General features: G+C 42.5%; 2 protein-coding genes across 9 annotated transcripts in view; both read right to left on the bottom strand.

Moving 5' to 3' along the window:
* Positions 1-59: 59 nt before the first annotated feature.
* On the bottom strand, positions 60-6,430 carry ctdspl3 (CTD (carboxy-terminal domain, RNA polymerase II, polypeptide A) small phosphatase like 3). 4 transcript variants are annotated; one of them, XM_023843597.2, is made up of 10 exons: positions 6,053-6,430; positions 5,376-5,418; positions 4,969-5,074; positions 4,387-4,498; positions 3,953-4,039; positions 3,428-3,490; positions 3,140-3,219; positions 1,498-1,624; positions 1,319-1,414; positions 60-622 (listed from the first exon to the last, which is right to left on the bottom strand). In XM_023843597.2, exons 1-10 carry the CDS (start codon positions 6,182-6,184, stop codon positions 557-559), a joined length of 912 nt encoding a protein of 303 aa, XP_023699365.1. In that variant the 5' UTR covers positions 6,185-6,430; the 3' UTR covers positions 60-556. The 4 variants fall into 4 exon arrangements, with proteins under 4 accessions (XP_023699365.1, XP_023699363.1, XP_023699366.1 ...); XM_023843595.2 differs by having other exon boundaries at positions 5,376-5,502; positions 6,053-6,427; XM_023843598.2 differs by having other exon boundaries at positions 6,089-6,427.
* A 975-nt stretch (positions 6,431-7,405) lies between these two features.
* The window catches only part of arid3a (AT-rich interactive domain 3A), a 29,381-nt gene continuing 17,368 nt past the window's right edge, over positions 7,406-19,418 (bottom strand). For all 5 annotated transcript variants that reach the window (XM_023843805.2, XM_023843806.2, XM_023843808.2 and 2 more), the window contains 6 exons: positions 18,554-18,626; positions 17,553-17,736; positions 17,192-17,439; positions 16,544-16,828; positions 14,703-14,792; positions 7,406-13,960 (listed from right to left, as the gene is read on the bottom strand). In XM_023843805.2, the coding sequence (XP_023699573.1) occupies positions 13,809-13,960; positions 14,703-14,792; positions 16,544-16,828; positions 17,192-17,439; positions 17,553-17,736; positions 18,554-18,626 (1,032 nt within the window). In that variant the 3' untranslated portion in view covers positions 7,406-13,808. The remainder of the gene's footprint in view (positions 13,961-14,702; positions 14,793-16,543; positions 16,829-17,191; positions 17,440-17,552; positions 17,737-18,553; positions 18,627-19,418) is intronic.

The raw sequence follows: 19,418 nt of genomic DNA, 5'->3' as shown, positions 1-19,418 counted from the left end.
GGGGGCGACTTTTACTGAGCACCTTAACCATAGCAATAAAACAAAGGTAGTACCTGACATATGGGATATATCGTTTATTTGTCAGAACATAATCATTGCAATTACACAATCTGCTTATTGTAATAACAGAAATTGATTTTCAAATGCTGAAATGGAGAACCTCTTTGGCTACACTGTTCAAAGGTTTAAGCTTAAAAAAGTAGAAATCAAAATACATCAAATCAGCTTGCAATTAAAACGACTTTAAAACTACTGCAATCTGACCAAGAGACAACTTCTTGCTCATGTGAAATTCAAGTAATTCTCAGATTTATACAAATTAAAAACACTTGGTGCATAAACCTTGCACAACCATGCGCACAAGTAGTATACTGACAGCGCAAGTATTTAGAAAACACAGAAATCCTCAAAGAAGCCAGACATTCAGGCGCTTTAGCCCTCCAAAAGCTGTCGCATGGTGGTGATCTTCTCCCAGTGTCGATCTTCTTGCAGTAATGTTCATACCAGTAATGTAGGACCAGTGTAATAAGGAACAAGGGCCGAGCCAGAGACAGTGTCAATCTTCGGAGAGCAGTCGATGCAAATGGTCCAACCTTTTCTTCAGCACATGCCGAAAATCATCCTTAAAATAACCACAGCATTTAGAACAAGCAAAATCTGAACTGATATGGCCAGAAACCCCTGATATATCAGACAGACTAGCAGTTATCTGCGGAGTTAGTGACTTTTTTTCAAAATGCCGGTTGCACTGTGTTTAGAGGCAGGTTATTTGCATAATCAAATCGACAAAGAAGGGGTTTGCAATCCCACCCCCAGTAAACCACCATAAACACAGGTGACACCAGCTGGAACACTCCGGTCTTGAATAATCTAAGAAACTCAGCAGGTTTAAAATTCTCTTCACCACCTCCAGTACAAAGGAGCATCAAATTATAAAACATAATGGGTACTGAAACAGTAAAGTATATTCACAGCTGCCTTTCTCAGTGTTCAGAAAGGGTATGATATATAAAATAAGAACAACATTAAAATTAGTATGCAGTCCAGCTAGTTTGAAGCTGAGTTTTCATCTCTGAACCCTACTGGTGAGAAAGTGATCAGCTAGAATTCTAGAAAGTACATCAGACACACAACACTGAGGGCACACAGATGCCCCATTTTCAGCATGTGTTTCGATGCAAGCAAAAGAATACATTTCACATATAAATATGAATATCCAGAAGGATGTTGACAGGGCAATTGTTCATAATTAATTAATTAACTGTTCAATTCTATTTGTTTTTATTAAAAGCATTATCTGAGAATGCGGCCAACTCACAGCTTCTGCCAGCTTGGTGAGGTACGGGATGAGCTTCTGCAGCTCCCTGTCGTCCTTCTCCCCCACCCAGCCCTTAATGGGGATCATGTTCATCACCTGACAAAGGAAGCAAACAAAACAGTAACTAGAACTCCGCTCCCCACAGGACTGAAGGGGGCAGGACACAGAAAAATACTTACATGATAAGGGAATGTGTGTGGAGCGTTGTCCAGAATGACCGTCTTTGCCAAATCCCTCTCCAATATGCTGAGGTCCTTCACATAGTGACCATACACGCATAAACAATCCTCCCGGTACAAACGATGTCTGCAAATAAAGTAAAAATTATGTATCGCATCAGCATACATCCAGTTATATGAGCTGGGCCTCTTCATTCTTAAGATTTAGCCTCATACAGCAAAGCAAACAGTCTTTGGGATTAGTCACAACAAGGAAAAAAACAAACATTTTTAATGTCTGTTGCCAAAGAGATTAGTTTTTCCATTTTGGAAGGGTGGGTTATACTTAGACAGTCGGCAACAAACCACACTCACACACTATGTACATAACTATTATGACACCTGCCCATTACACCCATAGGAACTTTAATGACATCCCATTATAAATCCATAGGCATTAATATGGAGCTGGTCCCCCCTCTGCAGCTATAACAGCGGTCACTCTTCTGGGAAGGTTTTCCACAACATTCTGGAGTGTGTCTGTGGGAATCATTGCCCATTCACCTAGGAGAGCATCTGTGAGGTCAGGCACTGATATTGGACCTGAAGGCCTGGCTCACAATCTCCGCTCTAGGTCATCCCAAGGTGTTCGATGGGGTTGAGGTCAGGGATCTGTGAGGGCGAGTCAAGTTCTTCCAAACCAAACTCACCCAACCATGCCTTTATGGACCTCGCTTTGTGCACTGGGGCACAGTCATGCTGGAACAGAAAAGGGCCTTCCCCAAACTGTTCCCACAAAGCTGGAAGCACACAGTTGTCCAAAATGTCTCAGCATGCTGAAGTATGAAGAGTTCCCTTCATTGGAACTAAGAGGCCTCACCCAACCCCTCAAAAATGTCCTATAAATGTACCACGCTTGAATTCATTGAGCTCTTCAGAATGACTCATCCTTTCACAAATGTTTGTAAACCTGACTGCATGGCTTGGTGCTTGAATTCATAGCCCTCTGGAAATGAATGAAACAGCCAAATCCAATGATTAAGAGAAGTGCCCCAATCCTTTTGTCCATATAGTGGGCATACGTACAAAGACACACACAGACACGCTGGACGCCTATCTATAACCAAGACAAAGCAATTTCCCTTTGGGATTAATAAAGTTCTTTGAATCTTGAATCTTTGAATCTTGAAAATGGGAACCTTCCATTCATTTGTATAGGAAAAACCCTAATCCCAATCACTATACCCTTAATCCCTACCCAGCCCTAACCTTAAGTAACAAAGCCATACCATAACCAGCTCTAACCATAAGTAACCAAACAAAATACAAGACTTTTACTTTGATTGCAATCGGATTTTTTTTTTTTATAAAACTGAGGTCATCCAAATGGGGACCTGAAAAATGTCCCCAAAAGTAAGGAGGTTTCAGGCTTGAACACTTTTGTGGCATTTTGGTCCCCAAATGAGGTATAAGCAACCCCCCCCCCCAAAAAAAAAACACACACAGACACACAATAAGGTAAATATCACCAATTTTTAGAAGGGGGGCGAAGGTAGAAGGAGGTATACATTCAACCTGTGACCAAACAAAATTGTATTCAAGACTTTTGCTAGGCAAAATACCAAGAGAGTAAACTTAAAGCAGGGAATTAAAGAGAGCTCACCTGAAGAGCCGTCTGTCGGGGTCGAGCGTCTCCAGGATCTTCTCTGCATACTCTCTCTTCGCAGACGTATACACAAATATCTGAAAGCCAGAACCAAGTCAGCACTGAAAGCAGAACCCAACACAAATACAGCCCAAACAAGGTTCTCTTCGATAAATGTTTTTCAAAACAAATCAGGCTACAGCACCAAGTTACTGACAATCCATGGAAAGTGAGGATTATCTATACATCAAAAATGTAGATGTGAAAGTAGCGAGAGGCTCTCATCGCACACTAAGATAATCATACCTCAAAGAGTTCTGACATTCTCTGCAGAAATTCTTTGACATGTGGTCTCAGGATAAGAAAGACCTACACAACAGATTACATAAGCGAAACGCAGACAGCAGTGACAAGACAAAATAGGTTTTATCCCAGCGGTTTGATTTAACCATTAAGATGACAGTAAGATAAAGACTTCAGACTTTAAGGAACTCCATTAATGTCCTTCACGTGCCTCTGAAACTGTACTTGGCTTTCAAAAGCACTTCTAGGAAAACTGAGCCATTGAAAAATTACAGGCTTTAGCAAGACAATGCCTTTTAAACTACATAGTATGCTTTACAGAAATGCATGAATAAATACTGACACCAGGTGTTCTTTAAAGGGTACTGCACCATAACATCCTTAAGATATCCATTACGTGTGGGAGGAGTACAGAAAAGAACGGTAATTTTAAGGATTTAATCTATGACTTAAGCTAGCTATAAACCCTCCAGCCTATAGCTTCTTGCCCAACACAGACTGATACTCAGGACAGGGAGGGAAACATACTTCGTACTTGTGATCCTGAAAATGTGTGTGGAAGGTGTACTCTGCATCCTCGATAATACTGAGCGAGCTGTACACAAGCGTTTCCTCCTGGAATAAAGGAACGAGTAGCATTAGGCACTGAGTAAAGAGCAAATAACTTCAGTCAACGTACCAGTAAATGAACAGACAGTGGCAGGCAAGTTCTCCCATTGATAACCGTTTGATAACTTTCGATAAGTGGGAAAGTTAGAATTCTGATTAAAATTTCAGGATTACATTCAAAAAATCATGTATACTTCTGTTCTACACGTCATAGATCAAAAGATTAAAAATAGTATGTCAAATAGACACAGAGTAACCGTTAAAGTTTTAGACAAGTATTGCATACAAACAACCTCACTTTGTGTCCCTACAACAGAAGACGGCAAATCAAACACATAAAAGCCAGAACAGACCAGATCCAAGACAAGCGTGGCCTCAGGCGTACTCCTCGTCTTCACTGGTATTTCCCGGACACTCAGTTTCGACAACTGGGACTGTGACGGAATGTTCTTGATGAAAGTGTAACTAAGACCGAGATAAAGCAGCAGGTAGGATTGCACAATTAAACAGCACAACAGCTAACAATTTATTTGTAAACCACTTCTTAAAAACCCCAACAATGCATATCCCATTATGCAGGGGTTCCCAACCCTTGGTCAGCGAACCAGGACTGGTCTGTGACTGGAATTTCCCCCAGCTCTGGAATGCTGCCAGTCTAGTGGATGGTTTATTTGAAAAATAAAACACTTTCAGTTTTTTTATGACCCACTCATTTTCACACACAAGATCTTATGAAACTGCCGATTATTCCACCAGCACTAACTTCTCTGGGCCATTTTACTGGTCCGAAATTTTTTGTACAACAAACTGGTCCAAGGACGTTAAAAAGTTAGGAACCTCTACCATATAGCACATTGATGAAAGATTTAAAAATTCATTTTACAAATATGGTTCCAACGAAAGAAAGGGTGAAATTGAAACAGAATCAGACTCACGGGTTAAATACTCTGGCTGGTTCCTCTTTACTAATCAGGCAGAATGTGTCATACCCAAAGAAACACAGGTCTGGATTCAAGAGATCCTCTTCAGAAAACTTCACACCTGCAAAAACATGGTTATTTAAACAAGACAAAGGTGCTACATTTTTAAAGTTACTTCAACAGATAAAGAATGCCAAATTTCTCCTTTCATATAAGAACAATTGCATTAAATTTGGAAGGAAGAGGTCAAAATTGTACTGTGTTACATTGCAACAAGTATGCCATGCCTTAAATTCAGGGAAGAGGAACCTCCAGGGATCTCAACCACAACATGGACAAAGATTGGAATATTTAGACCCTTCCGTGAACTAGCCAATTAGCACGAGACAAAGACCAGTTTGAAGGATGCAACATTTCCACACCTTTGCTTTCACCTACTGGCGAAGCCTTTCTCTTGGGTCTTGCCTGCAAAATCGAGTGCTGTGTGACAATTGGGACATCATTTTCGCTACAATCCGTGGAAACCACTGCAGCTGCTTTTTTCTTGTCCTGCACACATGAGTATACCAAGTAAATGATAGTATTGTATGTAATCCAAGATGCCGTCTTAATTAGGCACGAACAAAAAGCCCTGTAAACATCCGGGCCCTTGCAACACACTTAAAATACTGCCATGGCAAATGCTGCTGAAACAGTAAATGGTACTTAGAGAAGACAAGATTTGCTGTACACTTCAGACATGTAGTACGAAATAAAAGCCATTGCAGTTTTGCACCAATGAGATTGCGGGGCTGCGCCTGACGTAATCGCCCCCGTAGATAACATCCGTCGGTTCAAATTAGGCTGCGATTATACGTGTAAACTTAAGCTCGGTAAGAAAGACGCGAAAATAAAGGCAGGCCGCGGAGCTGCGGCGGCTAACGAGCATGATTAAATAAGTAAGCATCACTCTGGTGATGTTCTGATGCCGATGTTACATGGTGTCTGTTACCCGTAAGTCGCACACACGTTACCCGGTCAGCTACCCGTGCTGCTTCGCCGTGAGTGAAAGGTCAGGCGGGGGGAGGAAAGCCGCGACCAGCCAGCAGCGTTCACTAACCAGTCGCCGGCCGGGGATTGGTCCCTCCGGGCTCACCCTCACTCTCCTCCGCCGCCGCTCGGCGCTCGCTGCTGCCTTCCTGAAAGTACTACAGCGCGGCGTCCGCGCCACCTTCCGAGGCCGCAGCTTCATCCTCTTCTTTCCTGTCCCCTAGCCGTCGAATTACCGATAAACCGCTAACGCCAAAGGATGAAAACAAAAAAAATGGCTGGTGTTTACTGGCACAGCTGGCTAGGCCCGCCGTCTGCCCCAATGCTCGCCATCTTCCCACCTCGATACGCTGGCAGACCGTTCAAATCGGCCGGGTTACGCCGCGGGGCGGGGCGGCGGCGTGCGGGTCACACCGCCATCAGGCCCCGTGCGTCCTAACGCCCGCCGCAGCTGCAGATAAGGGCTGTGCGTCTGTTTCTTCCTAGATTATATTTCACGTTAAGTACTTTTACGGCGATTAATATTAGATATATCAACCAGACTAATTATGACTTGGATGACTGGGTATCAGTGATAAATACGAAATCAGCTGAAGTTAGCAAAAATTGAACAGGTTGTATTGCCGGTGGCTATACATACAGACTGGAGTTCATTACATGTCAAGCTTGGCATTAAATGGTCTGGGTGTAAATAAAAGGGAGGCACCCTTCTTGCCTGCTGCGGCTGACACCCTGAACGGGACGCGAGTCCATCTCGGGATACTACCATTTAAATTCGCATAGTTAGTACAGTACAAAGTTAAAAAGAGCAACCAGTATTTGCCAGATATTCCTGCAGCTCATGCAATGTTGTTGTAGACCTCTTGGTAGCCTCCCTTTTATCAGGGTTTATACAGGATTCTTCCATTTCTTGTTATTTATATTAATAATTATGTTAATTAATAATTGTGTTTTTATTGTCATTTTATATTCTATGTGTTTTTACATTTTTCTCTTGTATTGCACTTTGTGTATTGTGGCTTGAAAGGTGCTATTTAAATAAAGTTTATCATTATTATTATTATTATTATTATTATTTATGTGTGTGTATATATATATGAAGACATACACACACACACACACACACATACAAAACCCTCAAAAGGTACACAAATCAGCCACATGGTGACATTACTTCGAAAAACTTGCTACTTCTAACTAATAATGGCCAAATTAAGCCTCATGTACCATTCGCTGTTTTTTCTGACCCTACTAGATGGCACTCTCTGTTCAAAAAGGGCACAAAGAATTCATTCCCCGAAGCAAAACAAGAACGCCATCAAGTGGAGATCAGAAAATATAGCAAATGATTCACGAGACGTCATTTGGCCATAGCTATTCTTAACCCATAAAAGTTTGCAAAAATGGCCATAATACTCATGTATGATGCAAATATCAGAAAATTTTATTGACAATCTTTAGAATTTATTTGGTTACAGATTAAATTCTCCATTTGTGTATATTAATCTGGGCTTGAATACATATCTGAGTACAAAATGTGTAAACCTTCAATGTGTTTTGGTTACAAACCAATGACACATGGGCCTTTGTTTAAACCTGAGAACAATAATGCACTGTACAGTAATTTATAAAACAGTGCTAAAAGTGAAAAATGACCCTTTCTTTCTGAAGTTGTACATTTTTTTACATTGCAAAACATCTGACTGCAAAAGCTTTCCAGGATTGCACAAAAAAAGCCTTTAAATTTCCATTTCATTTGGGAAAGTAAAACAGTTCTATTCTCAGAAAGGACCATACACTTCCACATCAAACCCTAAGCATTCAGAACATGCCATACATTATAGCTTTTTAATACTGCTTTCTACATCTCCAGCAAAAGATGGCTTCAAAATACCCATTTACTGTTGTTTTTTTCTTTTTGGAAAAAGGATTGCTATATGTCCAAGGTTATAAAAACAGTTCACAAATAGTCAGCAAGCTGCACTATACACAATTACTTATCGAATAAAGTATCACCAGATAAGTTATATAAGCAGATCTCTAACATGTAGACTGTCCTACACATAGACTGTCCTACACACCGTGATCTGCAGTGGATCCACACGTCTCTCAGCTGGAGCTTTCCACAGCTCTGCACAGCTCCTGGCCTGATGACACAGGCCTCACTATTATGGAAACTATTCACAATCATCATGCAAGTGCACCACAAGCAATTTCCCCAGATTTGGGTTTCTTAAAGAGATGAAAACCCTTGTACCCTTTGCTCTGCCTCCAATCTGTGAAACTGAAGGTAGGAGTGGGTTTCCTGAAAATGATGTCTGATTTAATTTCACATTGTTTTTGCATATATAATTTTTATGTCAGAAGATAGATTACTCTAGGAATGCATCTTTTACAAAATACATATGAAACCTTTGCTGGGTTAATATAATGAAGTTCAAGGACAAAACTTTATTTACAAAATAATGCTCATTTATTCATTTTAAAAAGCCACAAAGCTTAACTCAGTTTTATATGAGGGGAAACAGCATTATGAATTGTCACAGCAAAAGGCATTGTATCATTTAATAAGCAAAATTTAAGGTAATTTTCCCCAAAAAACTCTCTTGCAATAAACTACTGTTCCAGTAACTAGTTTTAAACACGACAATGTAAAGTTTTTCCCCCAGCACTTGCAATTCTATTAGAGTACCTAGTAGTAAAGATATTCAGCACTTTCTCTTTAAAATGGAAGGAAAATTAAGCTCTAAATCAAATAACATTCACAGTGGTGGTTTCTTTCAGACAGCAAAGTCAAACCAAAACGTCATATTCTTTAAGGCTTCAGAGAGTGAGCTTGGTAGTGGCTTTGTTAGTCTCTGGTATAGTAAACATTTATTTTTACCATTGTGGTTAGTACATCTGCCAAGTGTGATCAAAAAAATGCCAGATACATTGTAGCAGCTGCAATAATTAAGTTAGACATGGATCAGTAACTGAATAAAAGACCATAGAAATGCACAGAAATACATTTTACAGCCATTATTGCCATGTTTGAATTAAACGCTTTAAGACAATTATAGTTTCAGGATTGTTCTCCAAAATAATGTGAGTGGAATTTGAAACACAAGACCTCCATATTCTCACAGCATGCAAACAGATTCTTCCTGAGCCACTTTATGGTGTCACTTTCACTCGATTATGATAACATGCTGTTATCTCATAGCCTTGAGAGCAAAAAAAAAAAACAACTCACTGATAAACATAGCAAAAATCCATTGTTTAACCTTATTCCAAATTTTCCAGCAATTGGACAAAAGAAAAAAGCTATAGCCTACAAGCAACACAATACATAAAAGCAGAAGAACAGTAGAAGATAAGGTTTCATAATTTGCATCAGCACGTCTAATTCATGTTAACAATAAAACAGATGTGGTTGTGCCTCACTACCATCATAATATCCTTTGTTGATGTAATGCTGTTTTCAATCCACAGGGGTGCAGTATTGAGACCCTCCAATTTCAACCTGACAGGACTAACATCAGACATCTGTAAAGCGAGTGCATTTCGTCAATAGAACGGCCCGGGCAAAAGGAATTCGGCCTAAAGGCCACTTTCCAGGGGTGTGGCAACAGGCAAAGAGAGGAAACTCGTAAGTATAAAGAGACTGGCTGCGAGGATCTCAGAGCAATATATGTGTAAAGGGCCTCTGACTATCAAACACGGAGAGTTTAAACCTTCCTATCTATAGTAGTAGGAAAGACCAAAATTAAATTTAGATTAAAAAATCAATATTGACAAACAACACATCAATATAATATAAATGGAGCAAAATCCATTTCCAGACTCTAAAAACACCCTGACAATATAATGGGTTTAAAATAGGAGAATTAAAACCCCTTCAAAGTAGCACCACATGCTGTAAATGCCCCCAGAACAGAACTGATAAGGGGGGGGGGGGAGAATCCTTGATCTCCATCTCCCAATAATTTCAGGAATAATAATAATAATAATAATAATAATAATAAAAAAAAAAACTACTTGTTTTTCCACACATTTCATTCACCAAAAATAAAACTCGTTGCAACCATATTCAGTTTATTTATTATACAGCTCACTGTGCTTCAGAACCATCCTGCCGTGTGATTGGGACAGACAGTCACATGATGTTCCTGTCTGCTAAAGCCTGTCTGAACGTATTTCTGTTTTGTGAGGTAGACAAAAGCTCATATATGAGAAATCGACTTCAGCAAATATATCCATGAGGTATTCAGTGTTGTAACATCCCCTGATAAACATTAAGGCATAAACAGCATTTTCCCTGAGAGCAATCAGTAAAGGTACACAGTTTTTGGATCTGGAGTAACAGCTTTGGCCGTCATAACAACAACAAAGACATTTCTGAATGTTCAGCCTCAGAGACTTCAGAGAGACACAGAGCTATTCACCTGCAGCTGGACAAGACCCTGCAGAAAGCCAGGAGGTCAGAAGGTCAACCTGAACATCAGAACTGACCTGAGGGATAGGGTTAGTCACTCGGCTTACTATCATTTATTTATTTTTAATCCAGGACATTGAAACATAAACACGTATCTTACAGTAAGCGCCAGATATTTACCCCAAATGGAGCAAAACCACCAATTAGGGGAACTTAAAAAGAAAAAAAAAAACGTTAGTTTGTTATGTCTATAGAGAGATTTAAATTTACCAAACTTTTACAAAACCTCATTTAGCTCATTGCTAATAATACAGCCACCCAAAAAGGAATAAAACAATGCAACAGAACAAAATCACTCAAAAAATCTTTTCATTTGATTGAATTAATGCTGCTTTCCATATTTGGCTCTACATAATTACAACTTACCAAAATACCCCAAGATTCTGATCAGGAGTAGACTAAGATGAATTGATATATCCAAATATCACATTTTTAATTTAAAAGAAAAAACAGATTTCAGATTTTTGTTGCATTGCTCTTATTTTCTGTCCTTCAAATCTGAAACTTTAGGAATTTTCCTATTCAAACATGATATGGTTAAAAGTTATTATGAAAATCACCCAATAAAACTGCCACACACAGCTGTACTGAACCAGTCAAAAAACACCTCAATCCAGTTGAATAACAGATCATTCAAGACAAAGTCTGCTGTAAAATGGGCAAGTGTTTACACTTTTCCGAAGTACATAATCTTACACATTTATGTGCTGAATGACTCATTTTCACCAAAAAAAATATTCCAATGCTGCAGAAGGAAACACACCGCATGAGATTCTCTTTACTTTTGCGCAACACTCCAAATATCGGCAAAATAAATAAAAGTATAAATTCTTTACTGAGATTGGATAATCAATTTGAAACTCACCATATGACACTTCTCCCACTTTAACATGTACACCACAATAATTTAAAAATGCAAATACACTTTAACCAGGAGTAACAACCAATTACCCTATTCTGCTTCCAAAAATCATCCTAAGTTAAAAATGTTTCTATAAATTAATGACCGATTTGTGCTGTTGTCTACTTCAGCTGAATACTCCAAAACAAATTCCTCCTATATTAAAGTACTTGGTGACAAAATAACAATTCTTATTCTGATTCTGATTCAGATTCAAAGAGGCGAAAGGAAACATTTTATTATGAGAATGTTGCACAGAATACCATACATTTACAGCAGCAACATTAATCAGGACAACTACAGAAATATGAGCTCTAAAGATAATAGCCAAAAGCTTTTTTTCCTGGAATAGTAAAACTTTGAAATAAATTCTAATAATATTTTCCATATAGAATAGTGAATCAGTAGAAAATTAAAAATATCTTTATTGCACCACCAGAATTGCCGTCTATATATGTTGTCAGGTTGATAGTGTTGCGGAATTTGAAGTGACAGAGTGGATGAACAGTGAGGTATTTCAGAGTTTTAACATAAAGCCTTTTTGTAACAGAATAACCATGAGGGTCCTTCGTGTAGCAATCTAGGGAACCAGCAGAAAGATTGATATTAGTGTGTCGGTGTATGAGCTTAGGGACTGATAGCTGCCAGGGGTTTCTGAGCTGCACTGTCTGAATGGTTATTCTAAGCACACACTGTTATAAGCTTCGAGCCTGAAAAACAACCATGAAGCCAACAACCAGCAACTGATACACAGCAAAGAGAAATACCATCAAAATTACTAGAAACAAACCTGTGTAGGTATCACAAAGCAGTCAAATCAAGAAAGCCAGTCGAAAAACATTTCGCAACCACACCACTGTGTGGCTTCATTTTCTGTCAAACCAGGCAGTCATGCACTTCCATTCAGCCCATCTGATTTAATGCAAGGCGTCATTGTACCACACAAGCCTGGGGATCAGAAGAGGCGGAGCAAGAAAAAACTAAATCTTTTGCAGATAATCTTGCAGACATGCCGTAAGACACGGAACATTGCATTAAAAGCAAAGTTCTGTATTACGCCACATTAAACTGGTCCGTTTGCATACCAGAACAACACCGAAGCCTGTTCTCTTTCAGCGCGCCTACTCACTGACATAACTGAAAAAATGCCGTGATTACTTACTTTTAGGCTACATTTCCATGTTATTCTTTGGCTACTGCAGTAACGAAGAAAGCTCACCAACCTACTGCTCATCTCTCTCTCTCTCGCTCTCTCTCTCTCTCGCTCCTCACCCGGAATCCCCGTGAGAAGCGAACATCATGCCAGGTCTCCTGCTGCAATCCAGCCATGAAATCATATGGTCTCACACATCGCAGGCAAAAGAACAAGAAGAGAGAAAGTCCAACAGCCCTGCACACTTCACTGCCACGGGCCCTTGGGCACGGAGCCCCCCCCGACATAACAAAACATACCATATTCAGCCAGTTACAGTGGTGAGAGCTCACCATTCTGGATCTGCAGCACTGAGGTATTGTGGTATACACCTGAACTCCAATTACAGCACTTCACCCACTACGGAATATTTTCAGATTAAATAAGCGTTAAAAGGCCAGAGAGATGAGCTGAGCAAGACTAGCCAAGCCTACAGATTGACATATTCCTCGCAAGCTGAGGTCCAACACCAGAGAAAGGGCCAAAAGATCAAAACAAACCTGCAAGGCTTTTTATATTATATATATATATATATATATATATATAAAAAAGGACTTCTTGAATAACTAAACAATACATTGTATTGTCTTTCTGTATGTTTGCGGGGAGGCCTGTTGGACGTTTGGCTACAGTTATGTACCAACTGTTTATCCATCAAATATTGTGTCCTGTTTAACATCGTAAAATCTGAAAATGAGTGTCACGCTGAGGTCACGCCGGTGCTTTGCTACGCCCTGAAGAAAAAAAAAAGTATATATAAACTATCTGAAGAATAAAATAGAGGATATTTACAAATTCTTTTTAAAACCCTAAATATACTTTTCTTTGCAGTTACCATGGTTTATAATAATAATAGAAATAATAATAAATCACCATCATATCAACATTCATATAAAATAAAACATTGAATTTTTCCTCATTTGAAGAGAAGTTTATCAGTAGATGTGTGAAGAATGTATGAGCAGTGGAAAAGCGCTACATTGGAATTCCTTTCATTCTCTTGTAGTCTGTACATTTATGGTATAAGTGATTCACAGGTTGTGGATATGCATCTCCACTACATTGGCTCTTCTGAGAAAACTGGCTGCTAATCAGGAACATGTTTGAGAAGTTAAAAAGGGTGGCGGAACACCTGAGATACCATGTTAGCTTCAACTTTAATTCATATTTTTCCATCCTTTTTTGGTGTAGGCTATATAAAAAATGAGGTTGGTTTTTGGCTTTAGTTAGCTTTACAAAAGGGTGGGGCGAGATCGCTATGGCGACGGGTTGGTGGAGGAGGATGAGGTAGGTGTGTGGGGCACCGGCTGCGAGCTGCTCCGGCTGCCGGGCGCTTTGCTGCTATTGGAGTTTGAGGTTCCCGGGGGGCCTGACGGGGCTGACCCAGGTGCCTGAGCAAAAAGCACACCTAAAAAAACAATTAGAGGATATTATGATAATGATCAAAGCCTGATAAGCACACCATAAAAGGCGTACAAGTTTAATCATCTGGAATTCCTGCTTAGCATTAAACAAATTAAAAAATATTTAACATTTTAGTTAGCTCAAATGTTTGTAGTTTTTGTCACAATAGTACCAAACTAATGTTAAATTATAAGTGTACACATCTTGTGTTGTTGAAATGAAATGAAAATGAAATGATGATTCTTTATTGATCCCTGTGGGGAAATTCTCTTTTTCCCTGCCCCATCTTGCTCTCCGTGATAACAAAGAGGTGAGAGCGAGTTTGGCAGCGATGGGCAGCCGCCTGCAGTTAAGGGCCTCGCCTCAGGGCCCACAGACGTGACTATTCTGCCGAGGGCGGGGCTCAGACCAGCTACCTCCCAATCATAGGCACAGAGAGCCACATACGGCCCACTGAGCCACACACTGCCCCCATTGTTTTTTTTTTTGGAGGGTCAGAATAATGAGAATAGTAAGTGTGTAGTAGCAATATAGTAATAACATCATGTTGGCGCATCACTGAAGCGTCACAGCAATGCAGGCAGATGTGGACGGGCAGATGTGGACGGGCAGATGTGGACGGGCAGATGTGGACGGGCAGATGTGGACGGGCAGATGTGGACGGGCAGATGTGGACGGGCAGATGTGGACGGGCAGATGTGGACGGGCAGATGTGGACAGGCAGATGTGGACGGGCAGGCACTCACCAGTGTAGACGACCCCATTGAGCTCCACAGACATGCTGATGCTGCTCATGCCATTAGTGCTAAGATTCAGGGCAGAGTCCTGCCTCCCGTCTGCAGAGGGATGCGAGAGACACGTCAGCACCAGGGTCACAGCGGGACGGTGACGGGGGGGTTAAGGCACGTGTCGCTGTGCCCCCGCCATGCCGCCGTGAACTCAGCTCTGTTTACAGAAGCTACTTTTGTACTCCTTGTTGAGCAAACACTTACACACCCATTAGCCAAATGTCTGGTCATGACAGGATGTGGCAGAAACTAACTAATTCATATTATTCACGGAGAATCAGAGTAGAGAAGACAGTGTCAGACCCGTCTCAGGCTGCATTGTGCCCAGACAAGGAGCACCTTGCTGTGGTTTGCTGTGGTCTGGAAGTTTACCTGCTTTCCGGAGATCTCCTATCAGCACTGCCCATTTCTGGAGATCTCCTATCAGCACTGCCCATTTCTGGAGATCTCCTATCAGCACTGCCCATTTCTGGAGATCTCCTATCAGCACTGCCCATTTCCGGAGATCTCCTATCAGCACTGCCCATTTCTGGAGATCTCCTATCAGCACTGCCCATTTCTGGAGATCTCCTATCAGCACTGCCCATTTGTGGAGACGCACTCATAATTATTCTGTTCTCTGAAGTGCTTTGTGCAATGAAGGCTTTTGAAATGCGTCATTTGAAAATCCCCCACGTCTCTTTATGCAACAGTGCTTGAAATATTTGTAACCGAGTAAATCATTAAATTACAAGTGACCTAGGGACACCCCCCCCCCACCCCTAAACTTCCCCAAAACAAAAAACGGTCGTCTGCATTTCCACGCACCGATAACCTTCACAAAGCTGAACTGCGTCTTACATTAGGTGGTGTTTCCACACAGAAGTTAGAAAAACATGACGATCCTTACGCAAGCAGAACGGATACTGATCAGGAGTCTTCAGATTACAGTGCCCGTCTTGTTTAAATGAACCGATTCTCCCACTGCATAAAGACGTCCCCACACTGACCCTTAAAGATCCTCCTTGTACTATTCCAACCGTGACAAATGCTGATGAGATAAGGTGTGATGCATCAGCTACAGCAAAAGTAAGCAGAGAGCTCATCGTCAGACGGGCCCCACTATTCCTGAACGATCATATTTCCAGTGAGCATTTTAAATAGCACTGAATACGGTGTGATACCTGCTCCAGCCAGCAGGGTGACGGGGGGGGGGGGGTCAGTATGCTGGGGAATGCACCGGAAAACGGTGAGACTCTACGGATCAGCTGGTCTTATGTAACAATTAGCGATTAGTGATAAGGCACAAAGTTAATGAGTGTAGCCATAAACTAAGCAGGCAGCTCCCTGGGAAATCAACACCCTCTCGCGTTCACATTTAGATAATGGATACAGACAGTCAGACACAGTCAGACACAGTCAGACACAGTCAGACACAGTCAGACACAGACTGACAGACTGACAGACTGAAAGACTGACAGACTGAAAGACTGACAGACTGAAAGACAGACTGACAGACTGACTGACAGACTGACTGACTGACGATTATTGATTTGGGGTTTAGGGTTTTGCTTTGTTGTAGTTTTATGTCATATTTCCTGTTTCATCCTTCCCTTTATATGCTCATGGCTGAAAAGCAAAACAGTTTTACTAATACAGAGGGTGTTTACGGACTCATTCACAGATCTTCTGCATAGGATTTCTTTAATAATCTAGATATCTACCTTTCGCATGTGACACAGGTTTAGGGACGGTATTCGACCACTCAGTGCACTTTCTGGAGTTCCTGTGGAATCTTCCGGACCCGACAGAGTACATACCCTGGTTACTGATGCGTATGTTCATGGGCATCTGAGCCGTCATGGCGAGCAGGTTCTGCTGCAGCGCCCTCTGCAGGAGCCGCTGGTGCTCTTCGGCCGGCAGAGCCATCTTCTTCTCGGGTGGTTCACCGGCCTCCAGCTTGTCCCTGAGCTGCTCCAGCGCGGCCACCTGAGCCGCTGCGGCCGCCTGGGCCGCCATGGCCACCTGGGCCGCCGCCGCCGAGTGGCTCAGCAGAGAGCCACCCCCCCGGCCCCCGCCTGTGGGGGCCTGGCCGCCGTCGTCTTCTGCGGGGGCACAGGGCAAAGGCGTCAGCACATTCCCACCTGAAGCAGAATCCTCCTCAAACTTGTGGGCTTGCAAACAGCTTATTAGTGGCATTAAAAAAGGGCAACTTTCATTCATTTTTTAAATTTAAATTAGGGGTCGGCATTCCACAGACATGCCTCGTGCCCTTTGCATCCTGGGTAGCCTGTGTGGGCGGAGCTTATGGAACATCATTGGATGGTCGGCAGCCCCAAGATCGGAGCGTTGTATGTTCTGTACCCAGTTACAGATCGTATTAGATTAAAGTCAGTCACCAAACTCCCGAAGGGTTTAGCAGCACAGTCACAAAGCAAAGCTAAGCAAACCCCCCCCGTTACAGTCACCTTTCTTAATCTTCTGGATGGGGGTGAGCGCAGCACCGTTGGTGCCCACAGACATGCCCATGCTGGGGATGGCCAGTTTGGGTGAGGAGAGCATGGTGGGGGTGCCGTTGGGCGAGTAGGTGAAGAGCGACCCCCCGAAGCTCTGGCGCCGGCCCTCCCGCCGGTTACTGTCGATCGCTGCCTGCAGCTCGTCGGGGTTGCTGAGGCCACGCTTGTCACATTCGTAAGGGTACAGGTACTTCATGTATCTGTTCAGGAGGGGCGGGGCGGGGGTGGGGCCATCATTTATGCAGCATATTGCCTGACACTCAAAACCTCTCACACTTGGTACAAAGACGCGAGAAGCGGCAGACAGACTCACTGCGTCCTCAGCGTGAAGGCTGCGCTGGTGATGGAGGTGGGCAGGTTCAGGCCCTTGGTGATCTCCCTCCACAGCTTCTTATTGATGACCTCCACCAGCCCCCCCTTCTCCGTCACCAGCTGGTACAGCATGTACAGGTCCAGCACTTGCTTGGCCATGATGGGGATTCTGTTCACCGGCGTTCCTGCCCAGGCACAGGAAGGTGTCCATGCCATTAGCTCTCAAAGTACATCTCCTACACCTGCCCCTGGGGGGGGGGGGCAGTGGGGGGGTCTGACTATAATTCTGACTCCTCAATGTAAATAACACATGCTGCTTTTTCACTCCAAACAGGGAAATTCTGAAGAACAGTTTGGTGGAAATCACACATCTAAAGGTTTCAGAAATTGCAGCTGGAAAACCAGGTGCTTCCTTCTCTGGTCTCTAGGGGGCAGTGGTCAATGTTTGAGACAACGTACAACTTCACATATGTACTGCAGTATGCAGACCCACCCCGTGCCTTTGAAATGTTCGTAAGGGCTGATAGCAGAACAACGTAGTTTTTTTTTACAAAAATGATTTATGGTCTCTGGCATATCAGTAATTTTCCAAACAATACAGTAATGAAATACAGTCACTGTTTGCACATTAACATGCAGAAATCAGCCAGTAGCCAGTAGTGCCACATAATCTCTCTAGTTGGTTTCTTTTGATTTTACAAAGACATGCAAATCAACCAGTGGCAGTTAACCAGTGGCAGTTAACCAGTGGCAGTTAACCAGTGGCATTCAGAGAAATATAATAAGTTTAAGTACATTGAAATAGAATATTTTTTCAGAAGAAAACAAAATCTGCAAAACAAGTTCACAGGTCAGTGACAGTGGTAAGATGAGCCTGGCTAGCAAAAGTTCCCATAATGCACCAGTAGAGGTAGCCATGACGACATCATGGTGTGTAAGGTGTGGCAAAGCCCTGTGAGTGCAAAGGCAGCCAGACAGCCGAATACAGGCCCTCCTCCCTACCTCTCTGCTGCATGAAGCTGAAGAGGTCGTCCAGGAACTCCTTCCTGTTTGGGTCCGAGTCCAACTCATAGAGCTGTGGGAGGGAAAAGGGAGTCAGAGTCCGTCGGGGGCCTCGAGACAGCAAGGCGAGCTCCTGCTCTGAAGGAAATTCAAACCGCAGCAAATACACTAAAACGCAGGACCAGTAGCATGCTGTGAAGCAGGCTGAATAAGCGACACGTCTGAGGCAGGATCCCTGCTCCGCGTGCCAAAGCCCAGCTCCCAGACACACAGCACCGAAAATCACTGAAATGTACGATATGTCCTGGTCTTTGATTAAAAGATTGCGCTGGTCGGCTGGTGACAGATCCTGCAAGCAGAACTGCATTCTGAGCAAAATAAAAAAAAAAACGCTAAGCTTTTTAAAATGCTAGTAGGCTTCACAAGATGACCATTCCTTTTGTGCTGTTCGAGACTCATTAGTGACCGGAAGCAGCCTTAACATTTTATTGGTGGGGGGCAGGGGTTGGGGGGATGAGGGACGGAGTGGGGTGGGGGCTGAGGCAGGCGGCAGGGGGTAATGCGGAGCCAGGGGCAGCTAACGTCTTAATTACAGGATGTATGCGTATCTGAAGATTGCCACATTGTAAATCTTTTAAATGACTCCCTGTGGCTTCTCTCAAACACGTCAGTCATGGAAGCTGCGCAGAGTTGGGCTTCCACTTCCTCTACCTCCTAACAACTCCCCCCCCCTCCATCTTACCATGATTGGCTTCCTTTTCCCCACCCATCTCCCAGTTTGCTGTCCCCACCCCCCAATGTGAAATGTGAAATGTGCCCCAGAACAGCAGCTACCTTTCTGGCCAAAAACGTGAAAACAGCCAAC

This window comes from Paramormyrops kingsleyae, chromosome 15, assembly GCF_048594095.1.
Source record: "Paramormyrops kingsleyae isolate MSU_618 chromosome 15, PKINGS_0.4, whole genome shotgun sequence".
Taxonomy (NCBI): domain Eukaryota; kingdom Metazoa; phylum Chordata; class Actinopteri; order Osteoglossiformes; family Mormyridae; genus Paramormyrops; species Paramormyrops kingsleyae.
The sequence above is the reverse complement of the archived record's forward strand: the minus strand, read 5'-3'. Positions and strand labels throughout refer to the sequence as shown.